The sequence below is a fragment of the Oryctolagus cuniculus genome, chromosome 8 (genome assembly GCF_051225735.1).
Source record: "Oryctolagus cuniculus isolate XC-2025 breed Fujian yellow rabbit chromosome 8, ASM5122573v1, whole genome shotgun sequence".
NCBI classification, from domain to species: domain Eukaryota; kingdom Metazoa; phylum Chordata; class Mammalia; order Lagomorpha; family Leporidae; genus Oryctolagus; species Oryctolagus cuniculus.
Window position 1 is genome coordinate 75,918,105 of NC_142874.1, and position 12,755 is coordinate 75,930,859.

A 12,755-nucleotide genomic window follows, 5' to 3' on the forward strand; every position below is an offset into this window, starting at 1 on the left:
TTACTGGGGGATTTTCTGCCTTAGCCTTCTTTCATAGTGATGATTGTGTTTTTGGGTGTAGCACTTCCTTAAGCATCTTTTGTAAGGCTGGAGGAGTGGTGACAAATTCAATTTCTGTTTGTTATGGAAGGCCTTTCACCTTCATTCATAAATGAGAGCTTTACAGGGTACAATATTCTGGGTTGCAGCTTTTCTCTTAAGACTTGGAATATATCTTGCTATTCTCTTCTAACCTGTAGTGTTTCTGATGAGAAGTCAACTGTGGGTCTAATTGGAGATTCTTTGAAAGTAATCTGACATTTCTCTTGTACCATTTTAGAATCTTTCCGTATGTTTTAATGTGGAGAGTTTGACTACAATGTGTTGTGATAAAGATCTTTTCTGGTCATGTTTATTAGAAGTTCTATGTGCTTCCTGTACTTGGACGTCCCTTTCTTTCTCCAAATTAGGAAAGTTTTCTATGTTTTGTTTCACTAAAAAGGCCTTCTTATCTATGCTGTCTGTCCACGCCTTCAGGAACTCCTAAGACCCATAAGTTGGGTCTTTTGATAATACCCCATAAATCTCCCACACTGGTTTTTAGTTTTATAATTTCTTTCTCTTTTTGTTGATCTGACTATAAAATTTCCAGAGATTTGTCTTTTTTTTTTTTTTTTTTTTTTTTTGACAGGCAGAGTGGACAGTGAGAGAGAGAGAGAGACAGAGAGAAAGGTCTTCCTTTGCCATTGGTTCACCCTCCAATGGCTGCCATGGCCAGTGCGCTGCGGCCGGCGCAAGGCAGGAGCCAGGTGCTTCTCCTGGTCTCCCATGGGGTGCAGGGCCCAAGGACCTGGGCCATCCTCCACTGCACTCCCTGGCCATAGCAGAGAGCTGTCCTGGAAGAGGAGCAACCGGGACAGAATCTGGCGCCCCGACCAGGACTAGAACCCAGTGTGCTGGCGCCGCAGGCAGAGGATTAGCCTATTGAGCTGTGGCGCCGGCCCAGAGATTTGTCTTCTAACTCGGATATTCTTTCTTCTGCCTCACCAATTCTGTTAAGGCTTTCCACCACATTTTTTATTTGTTCTATTGAATTCCTCATTTCCAATATTTTATTTTGATTTCTCTTTAAAATCTCAATTTCATGGGAAAGATTTTCATTCATGTCATGTGTGGATTTCTTTACTTTATGGATTTGCTTCTGTTTACTTCTAAGTAATCCTGTGATCAATTTTTTGAATTCCATTTCTGGCATTTTCATCAGTCTCTTCATCTTCACATTCTAGTATTGAAGTGTTGTGTTATTTTGGTGGTGTCATGTTGCCTTCCTTATTCTTATTTCTTGAATTGCTATATTTATTATTAGATAATTGTGGTGATAATTATTGTTATTGTTTTTTTCCCCTGTGATGGCTTTTATCTTTGGATTATGCCTCTGTGACTTAGTGGAGTGTCCCCTCTTTCAGAGAATACTCAGAGTTGTGTGCTAGATATTGTCAGGGAGCTCTGTTCAGTGTTCCAGAGTGAGGGGAGTATCCAAGGTGACACCCAAGTTGGGTGTGGTACGTTTTTTTTTTTTTTTAATCTGAGAGGAGGTATGTTCTGCTCTGTTGGCATATTGTCACACTCAGCTCCTCTCCTCAAAAGAGACTAATGCCTTGGCACTAGCCCCAGTGGCTACAATTTTCATCAGCACTGCCATAAGGACCACACAAAAGATCTTTGCAGTTCTTGGTGTGAGCATGCATCCTGCAGCTATGACCCTCAACAGAGAATCAGGGAGCCTGAGTGTATAGAGCCGCCCACAGTGACTGCCCAAAGTCCCAGCCACACCCTGTGCCCTCCCACACAGCCACAGTGTTCCCACACTCCTGGCACACAAGGCTCCTACAATCAATGAGCTCCCAGCCCCTTGTCAATCCTTCCAGCCAAACTCAGGCGTCTCCTTTAGCTGGTTGCTGGGTGTGTGGATAAGAGCTGTTATGTAAGTCCAAAATGACGCCTACCCTCTTTCAGCTAGTTTTAGGGCGCTGGTGCCAGGTAGTCGGGGAGAGAGAAACATACCCTCCCCTTTTTTCCCTCTGATTGCAGATATACTCTCCCCCACAGGGCTCCAAGTCAGACTCATGAGAGGGTCTTCCTACAGCTTTATTGCCAGTGGCTTGGGCTGCTGCAGTCTGGTCTTGCCTTACTCCAAAGCTGATGTTGAGGTGTTCAGCTGCTGGGGTCCTGAGTTGTATTTGTCCACACCCTCCACATAGTTCCACAGTGTCCCTCTAATTTGTGTGAAGTTTCCTCTGCCGTTTTCTCCCTAACTCTTCCCTGAGATTGCACTCTCTCCACTTTTTATTTAAACTATCTTCCCCTAGACTAGAGCAGTAAGCTCCCTTCCTATTCCACCATCTTGAAAAAATCCCCCCCAGATTCTTAATTTATGGTCTGCTTAACATTGTGAAGTGATGATAATAAGGAGGGTTTTCATCTGAATCTGAATAAACATTAATATTGGTTCAAGATATTTACAATATACAATATTTCCTTTTCTTTAATTCCTGTTGCCAGAACTCTAGTTTTGCCCTCAGTTAGTGTTTTCCTGGTCTTTTAGAGCAATGGAACAGTCTGTATGTCTCTAATCTTTTCCTGTTCTCCAAAGCTATGCTATACCCACGAATGATTGATATCCTTCAAAAATTTGTTTGACTGTCTTCCTGTGCTAAAAATCACATTTCCTCATTTCACCAAAGTTTTTTCAAGCACTCTTCTAACATTCAAAGCCTTCATGACATAAATCCAACTTTTCTGAGATGTTGTGGGAAATTATATAGGTTCTTATCTCACTTTTATCACTTAATAACTCTCTGACCTTTGACTAGTTCTTTAACTTCCTGGTGCCTCAGGTTTCTTTCTCAGTGAAATGGGATCATAAAGATATCAATCTCAAAGAGTTATTGTGGGACTAAAATGAGTTTGTATTTAATAGTATCATAACAATGCCTCATACATTGTCAATTACTATTATTATCCTTGTTAGTACTACAATTCCCTTTTCTCTCTGTGCACTGCATATGAGCCCAAAGACTGGATTCAGTCTTTAGTGACACTGATTTGACCTACACAATATTTTGTTTTGTTTCTATTTGGATAAGTTAGCATGCTGTAGTAGTCAGAACATTTTATGTCAAAATCCAAATTTCTAGCTTGCCCTGAAAAATGTGAGATCTGGTTATAGTAGATTGGAGCTGAACCTAATAAACTCAACTTTCTTTAGTCTGTCCTCCATTCTCTCCAGTCCTATATCTGTGCAAGACAGTATGATTAGGAAAAGACTCCCAGTCATGCTGCAGTCCTTGTTTCAACCAGGACCATGAACTTCCCAGCACACAATACTTCCCAAGTTCTTTTCACTTTTCTGCTCTCCTTAGTGACTGTTTCACGTTTCCCCCACAAACCTGGAGTACCTCCTCTCCCATATTTTGGTTTTTATTTTTTTTTAAAGATTTATTTTATTTATTTGACCAGCAGAGTTACAGAGAGAGGTAGAGACAGAGAGAGAGGTCTTCCATCTGCTGGTTCACTCCCCAGATGGCTGCAATGGCCAGAGCTGAGCCGATCCGAAGCCAGAAGCCAGGAGCTTCTTCCAGGTCTCCCATGTGGATGCAGGGGCCCAAGGCCTTGGGCCATCTTCTACTGCTTTCCCAGGCCATAGCAGAGAGCTGGATTGGAAGAGTAGCAGCCGAGACTAGAACCGGCGCCCATATGGGGTGCCGGCACTTCAGGCCAGGGCTTTACCCCGCTGAGCCACAGTGCCGCCGCCCCCCTCCCCCATCTTTTGTTTTATCTGCTCTTCCTCCTACTTTCTGGAAAAGGTTTTAAAATCAGAAGAGAACTTCCCTGGACCCCACCACTGCAACAGCAACATGTCCTCCCATTCCACTGTCCTGCCTCTGACCATCAGTGCTGCATCAAAAGCCTACCTCTTTCTGTGTATTATTCATACATACTTTTACAAGAACTTTCCTCTCTTTACATTACATAATCACAAAGTTTCTGTATGCATAATTATTTCCATCTTCTTTTAAAAAAACATGTTTTATCTTCAAAAATAAAAATGACTTTTTGATCTACTTTATCAACTATTCCTCTTTTCTTTGCTCCCCACTACAACAAAACTTGATAGGGTTGTTGCCAGTTCTTCTCCCTCTGTTGCTTGAATTTCCACTGAAATTCTCACTAAGGGTCTCCAGCAGCTTCCACTATGATGCTAAAGCCAGTGGTCATACTGCTCTGGCAGCTCCACCTGACCCAGATGAGCATGCCTTTTCCTTACTTTCTCCATTTCATTTGCAGTACACCAAATTTTCCTCCTCAGTCCTTTTTTTTTTTTTTTTTGACAGGCAGAGTTAGTGTGAGAGAGAGAGAGTTATAGACAGTGAGAGAGAGACAGAGAGAAAGGTCTTCCTTCCGTTGGTTCACTCCCCTAATGGCCACTACGGCTGGCGCTGTGCCGATCCGAAGCCAGGAGCTGGGTGTTTTCTCCCGGTCTCCCATGTGAGTGCAGGGACCCAAGGACTTGGGCCATCCTCCGCTGCCCTCCTAGGCCACAGCAGAGAGCTGGACTGGAAGAAGAGCTAGTACCCGGTGCCCCAACTGGGACTAGAACCGGGGGTGTTGGCGCCGCAGGAAGAGGATTAACCAAGTGAGCCGCGACGCCGGCCAGCATCCTCAGTCCTTGAGCTGCTTGCCTTCTCTTCCTCTTACCTCTTTATGTTGGAGACCCCAAAAGTTTGGTCCTCAGTTGTGTTCTCTTCTTTGGTTCCAGTTATTTCTTTGGTGGTTTTAATCCTGTTTTATGGATTCAAATGCCATCTATGAGGATATTTCCAAAGGTCACAGAAAAATGGAATTAAAAGATAAGTATATGTTAGTGCCAAAAAATTTTGAAATTCATGTATTGTTTTTTTCCTAAAAATTGTTTTTCCTTGAACTTTTGAGGGTCTCTGAAATATGCTAAGAACTCCCTTATGTGTATCTCCAGCCCAGACATCTCCAAATTCACATATCCTTTGTTTGTGTAATAGATGTCCCACACTGGACATGTCCTGAACCAAATGTCTGTTCTCTACCCACACACTCCTTCAAAATCCCTTCTCTTCCTGCAGTCTTTCCCTTTTTAGCTTATGGCCACTTAAAAATGTTTTTAGTTCCTCAGTCAAATGCTTTGGAGTCTTCCTGCGATTCTACCTTGCTATCATACCTCAAACATACCTATCAACAAGTATTTCACTGCACCTTCAAAATAGATCTAGAACCTGGCTGCTACTCAGTATCGCTACTGTTCTCAAGCTGCTCTGTGCCACCACCATTTTCCACCCAGTTACTGCTGCAGCCTCCTCAGGGGTCTCCCTCTTCTGCCTTTCACCATTGCAGCTCATTGTCAGAACCACCAAGGAGGGACCTGAGTTGAGACTGTGCTACTCCTCTGGTCAAAACCCCTGGCAATGGCTTCCTATTTCATTTGGAGTCTAAGTCAGTTAACTTAAAACGATCCCAAGAGTCTGCCTGATCTAGCTGCTGTTACTTTTCCATGCTCATCACCAGCTGGTGATCCATTCCAGTCACCCAGACCTCTTGCTGTTCCTCTCCTAGGCCAGGCACATCCTTCCCCCAGATGTCTGCTTGGGTAAATACCGGGCTTCCTTTGAGTCTTTGCTCAAATTTTTCCTTCTTGATAAGGCCTACCTTGTATTTTGAATTGCAACCTGGTTCCCATGAATCAGATATCCTTTTTTTCATAGCACTTCTTCCCTTCTAAAATCCTATATAATTTCCTAATGTATCAGGTTTAATTTTTGTTGTTTGTGTACTCTGTAAGAATATAAGTTCTACAAGGAAGCACCAAGGACAGTGCCTGAAACATAGTAGGACTCAATAAATATTGTTTGATTATCTTCTTTTGGTGATAATATATGGTAATTTAATTTCAACATTTATTCCAGACAAGTTATTCAGGCAATAAAAAAATTCTCCCTGCCATCGATATTGTCTTAACACTTATGAAAGATACTTGATCAGGAAACCTAATATAAGTTAAAAACAGATTAAGGTGTTTTTAAAAAAAGACTTAAATTTCTATTATGAGTAAGATTTTCATTTATAAATTCTTCCAGATTTAGAAAAAAGTATAGTGAGATGGAATCATCTGACAAAGTATTACTTACTAATATTGAAGTGGTGGAAGTGGTGTACAAATACTTGCCTTTACAGCAGACGTTGATAGAAAAGGATGAAAAAGAAATTGTTGTGATCCAAAAATTTTATTTTTTCATATTTTTGTGCATCTTTGTTTTATATATTCCATTAAATCTATTATTATTAATTTTTTTTGACAGGCAGAGTGGAAAGTGAGAGAGAGAGACAGAGAGAAAGGTCTTCCTTTTTCCGTTGGTTCGCTTCCTAATGGCCGCTGCAGCCGGCGCACTGTGCTGATCTGAAGCCAGAAGCCAGGTGCTTCTTCTGGTCTCCCATGCGGGTGCAGGGCCCAAGGACTTGGGCCATTCTCCACTGCACTCCCTGGCCACAGCAGAGAACTGGCCTGGAAGAGGAGCAACCGGGACAGAATCCGGCACCCTGACCAGGACTAGAACCCAGTGTGCTGAAACCGCAGGCGGAGAATTAGCCTATTGAGCCGTGGCGCCAGCCCATTAAATCTATTAAAACCCTGCTTATGGAAAAATAATTAAAATTATTTTGTCTTTGCAGTAGAATTCAGTGCTTTATTATCTAAGAAATTACAGTGTGCCTAGAATATAGATTGTAAAATTTCACAATACTACTGTTTTTCTGGTTTTTATTTCTTTTTAGAGACCATGAAGAAGGTTTTACAAATAAGGCAATGCATTATCTAGAAGTACCTTTATAAATATCTCATGACAGATAGTTTTTCTAAGCACATTTTAATTGTGTACTCTGATTGTTTCAGGCAATGCTAGCCCTCGCTACATCCGTTGCACCACATACTGTTTCCCATGCACATCAGATATGGCTAAGCAAGCTCAGATTCCATTAGCTGCTGTCATCAAGCCTTTTGCCACCGTTCCTCCAAATGAGGTAAGAATGATAAATAATAGCAATTCATCATATTACAAATTTCAAAATTCATAATTTTTATATTATTCTATGCTGTAAACAAGAAATGAATATATTTATTTGATGCAAAAAACATACAGGCATTTAATTCATTAGGAAACAAAACTCTATAAGCTGCATTTTTTGGCATCCTGGATGAGTCACTGTTTCATTCTTTTAACAATTGCATATGTAAAATGTGGAATGTCAAATAGTGACAGACTTCATGACCTGTTGTGAGGCTTTTATGCCCTGATTTGAGGATTTGACATCTATGTGTTCTACTGGGGAAAATGATGGATCCTTTAGTTATTCATTGTTCTACATCTACTTTCATGTGATCATGAGCTCCTACTTTAAGAATAGAAAGTGTGTAGTAGGTAAATCTGTATGTATTCATTTGGAAAAATGTGTCCAATGTATGTCTAAATGGGGGAAAAAAATAAAGAACAAGTGATGTTATATAAAACATGTGATATTAGGGCACTGTTAGTGGATATCAGATCAGGATTTCAGAAATAACTTTAATTCCATTCTTTGCTGCTGCTATTCCTTCTTTTCGTGTTTCTAACTGATAGATATACTTATGTACACCAAGACAAAGGCCGTATAGCAGAGCAAATCAAATAGGAGATGAAGAAAAGCTGTGTTTCAGGCTGCAGCTTTGACCATGTCCCATTGCAGTTCCACTTAGCGAGGCTGGGCCATGGATTCCTTTTGTTGTACTTAGAGACCAAAGGCCCAATTTCCTCTCCCAGCATAAACCTGTCTTGGATCTAATGATCCTTTGAGGAAGGCTGTGCTAATTTCCACTAGCAACAACTCCGGAAGAGACAGAGCATCCACAAGAGAGAAGAAACATGACCTTTTTTTTTCAGGTTGACCATGCCAAGTGGCACTGGGAGTAAAGTACCATGGGGAAGGGGAGAAGGGAGCTGTGGTTACTGGGTCCTGCTTTATGTCACCTGAGGAAAAGAACAAAGAGAAGAGGTGACCACCAGGTGTAAAGTGGCTTTCATCCTCTTTGGGGTTTGCAGTCACCACCCCCCTTCCTGAATATAGTAGAGTGCTTCCATCTCTTCTTCTTCATATTTTTTTCCTTTTAAGAGTTATTTATTTATTTGAAAGGCTCAGTGATGGGGGCCGGGGAGAGAAAGAGATGTCCTCCATCTGCTGATTTACTCTTCAAATGGCCACAACAACCATGACTGGGCCAGGCCGAAGCCAGCGGAGCTGGAGCTTCATCTGGGTCTCCCACATGAGTAGCAGGCTCCAAGTGCTTGAGCCATCTACCACTGCTTTCTCGGGTACATCAGCCAGGATTTGGTTTGGAAGTGGAGCAACCAGGACTTGATCCTGTGCTCATATGGCATGTCAGCTTTGCAGGTTGTGGTTTAACTTGCTGTATCCTGCCAGCCCTGCCATCTCTTCTTTGAGAAGTAGAATGAACTGGGTTAGAATTCTACCTGAGGAAGCATTGAACTGTTTTTAGAAGTTACCCTTATGCATGGTATGGTTTCATTTTTGAAACTCTAAAAATACATTCAGGATTTACTTATTTTGATTATGGTCTCTTCTATGATAGTTATAGAAATTTGATATAATGTTTATCCAAAGCCTGGAATCAGGAGCTTCTTCTGGGTTTCCCATGTGTGTGCAGGGGCTCAAGCACTTGGACCATCCTCCTCTGCCTTCCCAGGTGCATTAGCAGGGAGCTGGATTGGAAATGGAAAAGCCAGGACTCAAACTGGCGCCCAGTTGGGATTCCACCCAATAGATGGGCATAGACCTGCTACACCACAGCACCGGCCTTTGTATGGGAATTTTAGAGTAGTTTAACTAGAAGTACTCCTTATCTATTTTCAGTATTTTATTATGAAAAGTTTCAGTCTTACAGAACATGAAAAGAATTTTGTAGTGAACATTTACATACCTTTTATTTAGATACTACCATTAACATTTAACTACTGTTGTTTTCTCCTTTGTATATCCATTTTTTTTCCTGATACGTATCAGGAAAATTGAAAACATGAGTACTTTTCACTAAATTTCCAACATACATAGGTATTCAGCTTAGCAGTTTGGAAGCTGTTTAGGACACCCATATGCAATATTGGAGTGCCTGGGTTCAGTTCCTGGCTCTCATTCCTGGTTCCAGTTTCCTGACAATGCAGATCTTAGGAGATAGCCAGTGATGGCTCTCGTAGGTGGGTACCTGCCACCCACAAGGGAGACCTGGATTGAATCCCTGGCTTCTAACTTCCAGCTGACCCATTCCTGGCTATTGTGGGCATTTGGGAAATGAACCAGAGGATGAAAGCCTGCACATGTACAAACTAAATCCCTTTCCAAATACAGAGCATTATAGTCAAGCTTGTGCCCCTTCTAAGCCAACTCCCATCCCTTTGTACAAATTCCCTTCCCTGGCAACCACTCTTCTGATTTTTTCTGTGATAGATTTGTTTTGCTTATAGTAGGACTTTGTTATAATTAGAATCATAGATCATGTACTCTTTTGTGTGCAGCTTCTTTCCACATGTTTTAGAAGGCCATCGTTTTGTTGCATGTGATAATAATCTATTTTTTATTGCTAAAAGTATTTCATTGTATGGATATACCAGTTTGCTTACTAGTCTCCTGTCGATGAGTATGTGAGCTGTTTCTGCTTCTTTCTGTTGTGAATAAAGCTTTTATCAGCACTCTTCTATAAGTCTTTCCATGGACTTCTATTCATCTTTCTTAGGTTAATACCTAAGAAATAATAGGTTACTGCTCATTAGATACATATTTGTTTGGCAGAAACTGGAAGGTCATTTTCCAAAGTGGCTGTACCATTTCATAATCTCTCCAGTGTAGTAATAGAACTCCAGTGACTCCTCATCCTCTACAGCAGTTTATATCATTAACTTTTTAACTTCTAGCAATTATAAAGAGTGTGTAAGAGTATCCATGTGATATATATTTTATTTAAATTATTATGCTTTAAACAAAATTTAAATTCAAAAGGGTACTGGTACTGTGGATAACAGTCTCCTTTAATTAGGCCCATTTCTCCAGGGGCAAACAGGAGAATGAGCTTTGATATGTATCTCCCTGTATGTGTTGGTATTGTTATTTGTCCCCTTCATATGCAAGCATCAGTAACAATAGGTAGTATTCCTCTTTGCTTATTAAAGAGCCATTTACTTTTTTATTTTTTTATTTTTATTTTTTGATAGGCAGAGTGGACAGTGAGAGAGAGAGACAGAGAGAAAGGTCTTCCTTTGCCGTTGGTTCACCCTCCAATGGCCGCTGCGGCCGGTGCACCGTGCTGATCCGATGGCAGGAGCCAGGTGCTTCTCCTGGTCTCCCATGGGGTGCAGGGCCCAAGCACTTGGGCCATCCTCCACTGCACTCCCTGGCCACAGCAGAGAGCTGTCCTGTAAGAGGGGCAACCAGGACAGAATCCGGCGCCCCGACGGGGACTAGAACCCGGTGTGCCGGCGCCTCAAGGCGGAGGATTAGCCTAGTGAGCCGCGGTGCTGGCCGCCATTTACTTTTAAATAAGTAAAACATGAACATTCAGGGTCCTGTGCTGTGACAAAGCTGACAGCCCCCGCCCAGACCCCTGGTATCTCATATGGGCACTAGTTCATGTCCTAGTTGCTCCACTTCCAATTCAGCTCTCTGCTAATGCTCCTGGGAAAGCAGCAGAAAGTGGTCCAAGTGCTCTTGCCGCTGCATCCACGTTGGAGACCTGGAAGAAGCTTTTGGCTCCTGGCTTTGGTGTGGCCCAGCCCTGGCCATTGCCACCATTTGGGGAGTGTTCCAGCAGATGGAAGATTCCTCTGTCTCTCTCTCTCTCTTCTCTCTCTGTAACTCTGCCTTTCAAATAAATATTTAAAAAAAAATAAACATGCAAAAGATGAAAAGAGCTGACAATGAAAAATAAGTCCGTTCCAACCTTTACTGCCTCCCCCTTTCAGACAACCTTTATCTGTTCCTTGTAATTCTTTCTAGAAATAAAACAAGCAAATACCAGAATTTAAGGTCCATCCTTTCAAAAAGTAAACATATAAATGATGGCATAGCATGCATATTGCTTTTCCCATTCTTCTTTTTCAGTTAATGCATCTGGCAGTCATTTCATATTGTTGTGTATAGAGTAGCCTCGTTCTTTAAGAATAGCTGTGTAGAATAACATTTTCATCAGAGAAACATTATTGTAACTGTAGGCATGAATTTTGAGGTACAGGCTGATTTTAAAAAATGTGAAACTTTAAGAATATGAATTCTACAGTTGAAGAAATATATTACCACAAAGGTGCCTTGGAGAACCTTTGATGTAGATTCTTTCTGGGATGGGATTGCTACAAATGTGGACTCCCTCACTCACTCTTGAACTGTCTGACTCTTTTCACAGTCATCTGTTATTTCTCATGATCAGAAGATACTTTAAAAAAAAAGATTTGTGTATCTTACTTGAAAGACAGAGTTACAGGAAGAGAGAGAGACACACACACACAGAAGGAAATCTTGCGTCTGCTTTCCTAGGCACGTTAGCAGGGAGCTAGATGAAAAGTGGAGCAGCCGGGACATGAATGGTACCCATGTGGGATGTATTGTTGCAAGTGGCAGCTTAGCTTGCTATGCCACAGTGCTGGCCCCGAAGATAACTCTTCTACTTTGAAAGAAATATGCAGCATCTATAAAATAACAGCATGTTGTAGGTAGCAACTCTGTTGTATACCAACCAGTATTGTGGATGTATAGAATGGGTGCCTGTAAACAGTTTCAGTTTTGGATGCTTCTTGTTCATGGCAAAAAGTTTGCATGGTTTCTAGCTATGGATTAGCAAAAACTTCCCTCTTCTTCCTTATTTAAAAAACTTACTTTGGGAGCTGGCGCTGTGGCGTAGTGGGTAAAGCCATTGCCTTCAGTGCTGGCATCCCATATGGGTGCTGGTTCAAGTCCCGGCTGCTCCACTTCCCATCCAGCTCTCTGCTGTGACCTGGGAAAGCAGTAGAAGGTGGCCCAAGTCCTTGGGACCCTGTACCCATGTGGGATACCCAGAAGAAGCTCCTGGCTCCTGGCTTCAGCTCAGCTCAGTTCTTGTCATTGCAACCATTTGGGGAGTGAACCAGCAGAGGGAAGACCTCTCTCTCTCTCTCTCTCTCTCTCTGCGTCTGCCTCTCTGTTATTCTGCCTTTCAAATAAATAAATAAATCTTAAAAAAAAAACAAAAAAAACAAAAAAAAACCAAAACAACCTCACCTGGAACAGTGAAAATTCAACAGTTCTTCACACCTGAAATTATGCTCTATAAGTTTCTTGTTATCATCATTATTATTAACAGTGAAAATTTTCAGTAATGTACACCTAAATATAAAGCCTGGTATTTCATCTTTTGATTGGAAAAAGATTTTAAACATTAGTCCAAGCCTTCCCCCAAATGCATATACACATTTCATACACAGACTGAGAGAATGTGCTTTTGCTTTTCCAGTGTGGTTTGTTTTAACCAAATACTACCTACCCACCAGCATGAAATTTTCTTTGGTGAAAATTTTTGCTGCATTTTAGTCTGTTTTTTTTTTTTTTTCTGAAGTAATAAACATATAAGATTAGAGGGCTGGCTTGTTTTTGGGATCTGATTCAGGGAGAAGCTCTTC

At 41.5% G+C, this 12,755-nt stretch overlaps 1 protein-coding gene across 2 annotated transcripts in view; it reads left to right on the plus strand.

Moving 5' to 3' along the window:
• The window catches only part of SEC24D (SEC24 homolog D, COPII component), a 143,288-nt gene that overhangs the window by 48,327 nt on the left and 82,206 nt on the right, over positions 1 to 12,755 (plus strand). For both annotated transcript variants that reach the window (XM_051819806.3, XM_051819805.3), the window contains exon 8: positions 6,959 to 7,086. In XM_051819806.3, the coding sequence (XP_051675766.2) occupies positions 6,959 to 7,086 (128 nt within the window). The remainder of the gene's footprint in view (positions 1 to 6,958; positions 7,087 to 12,755) is intronic.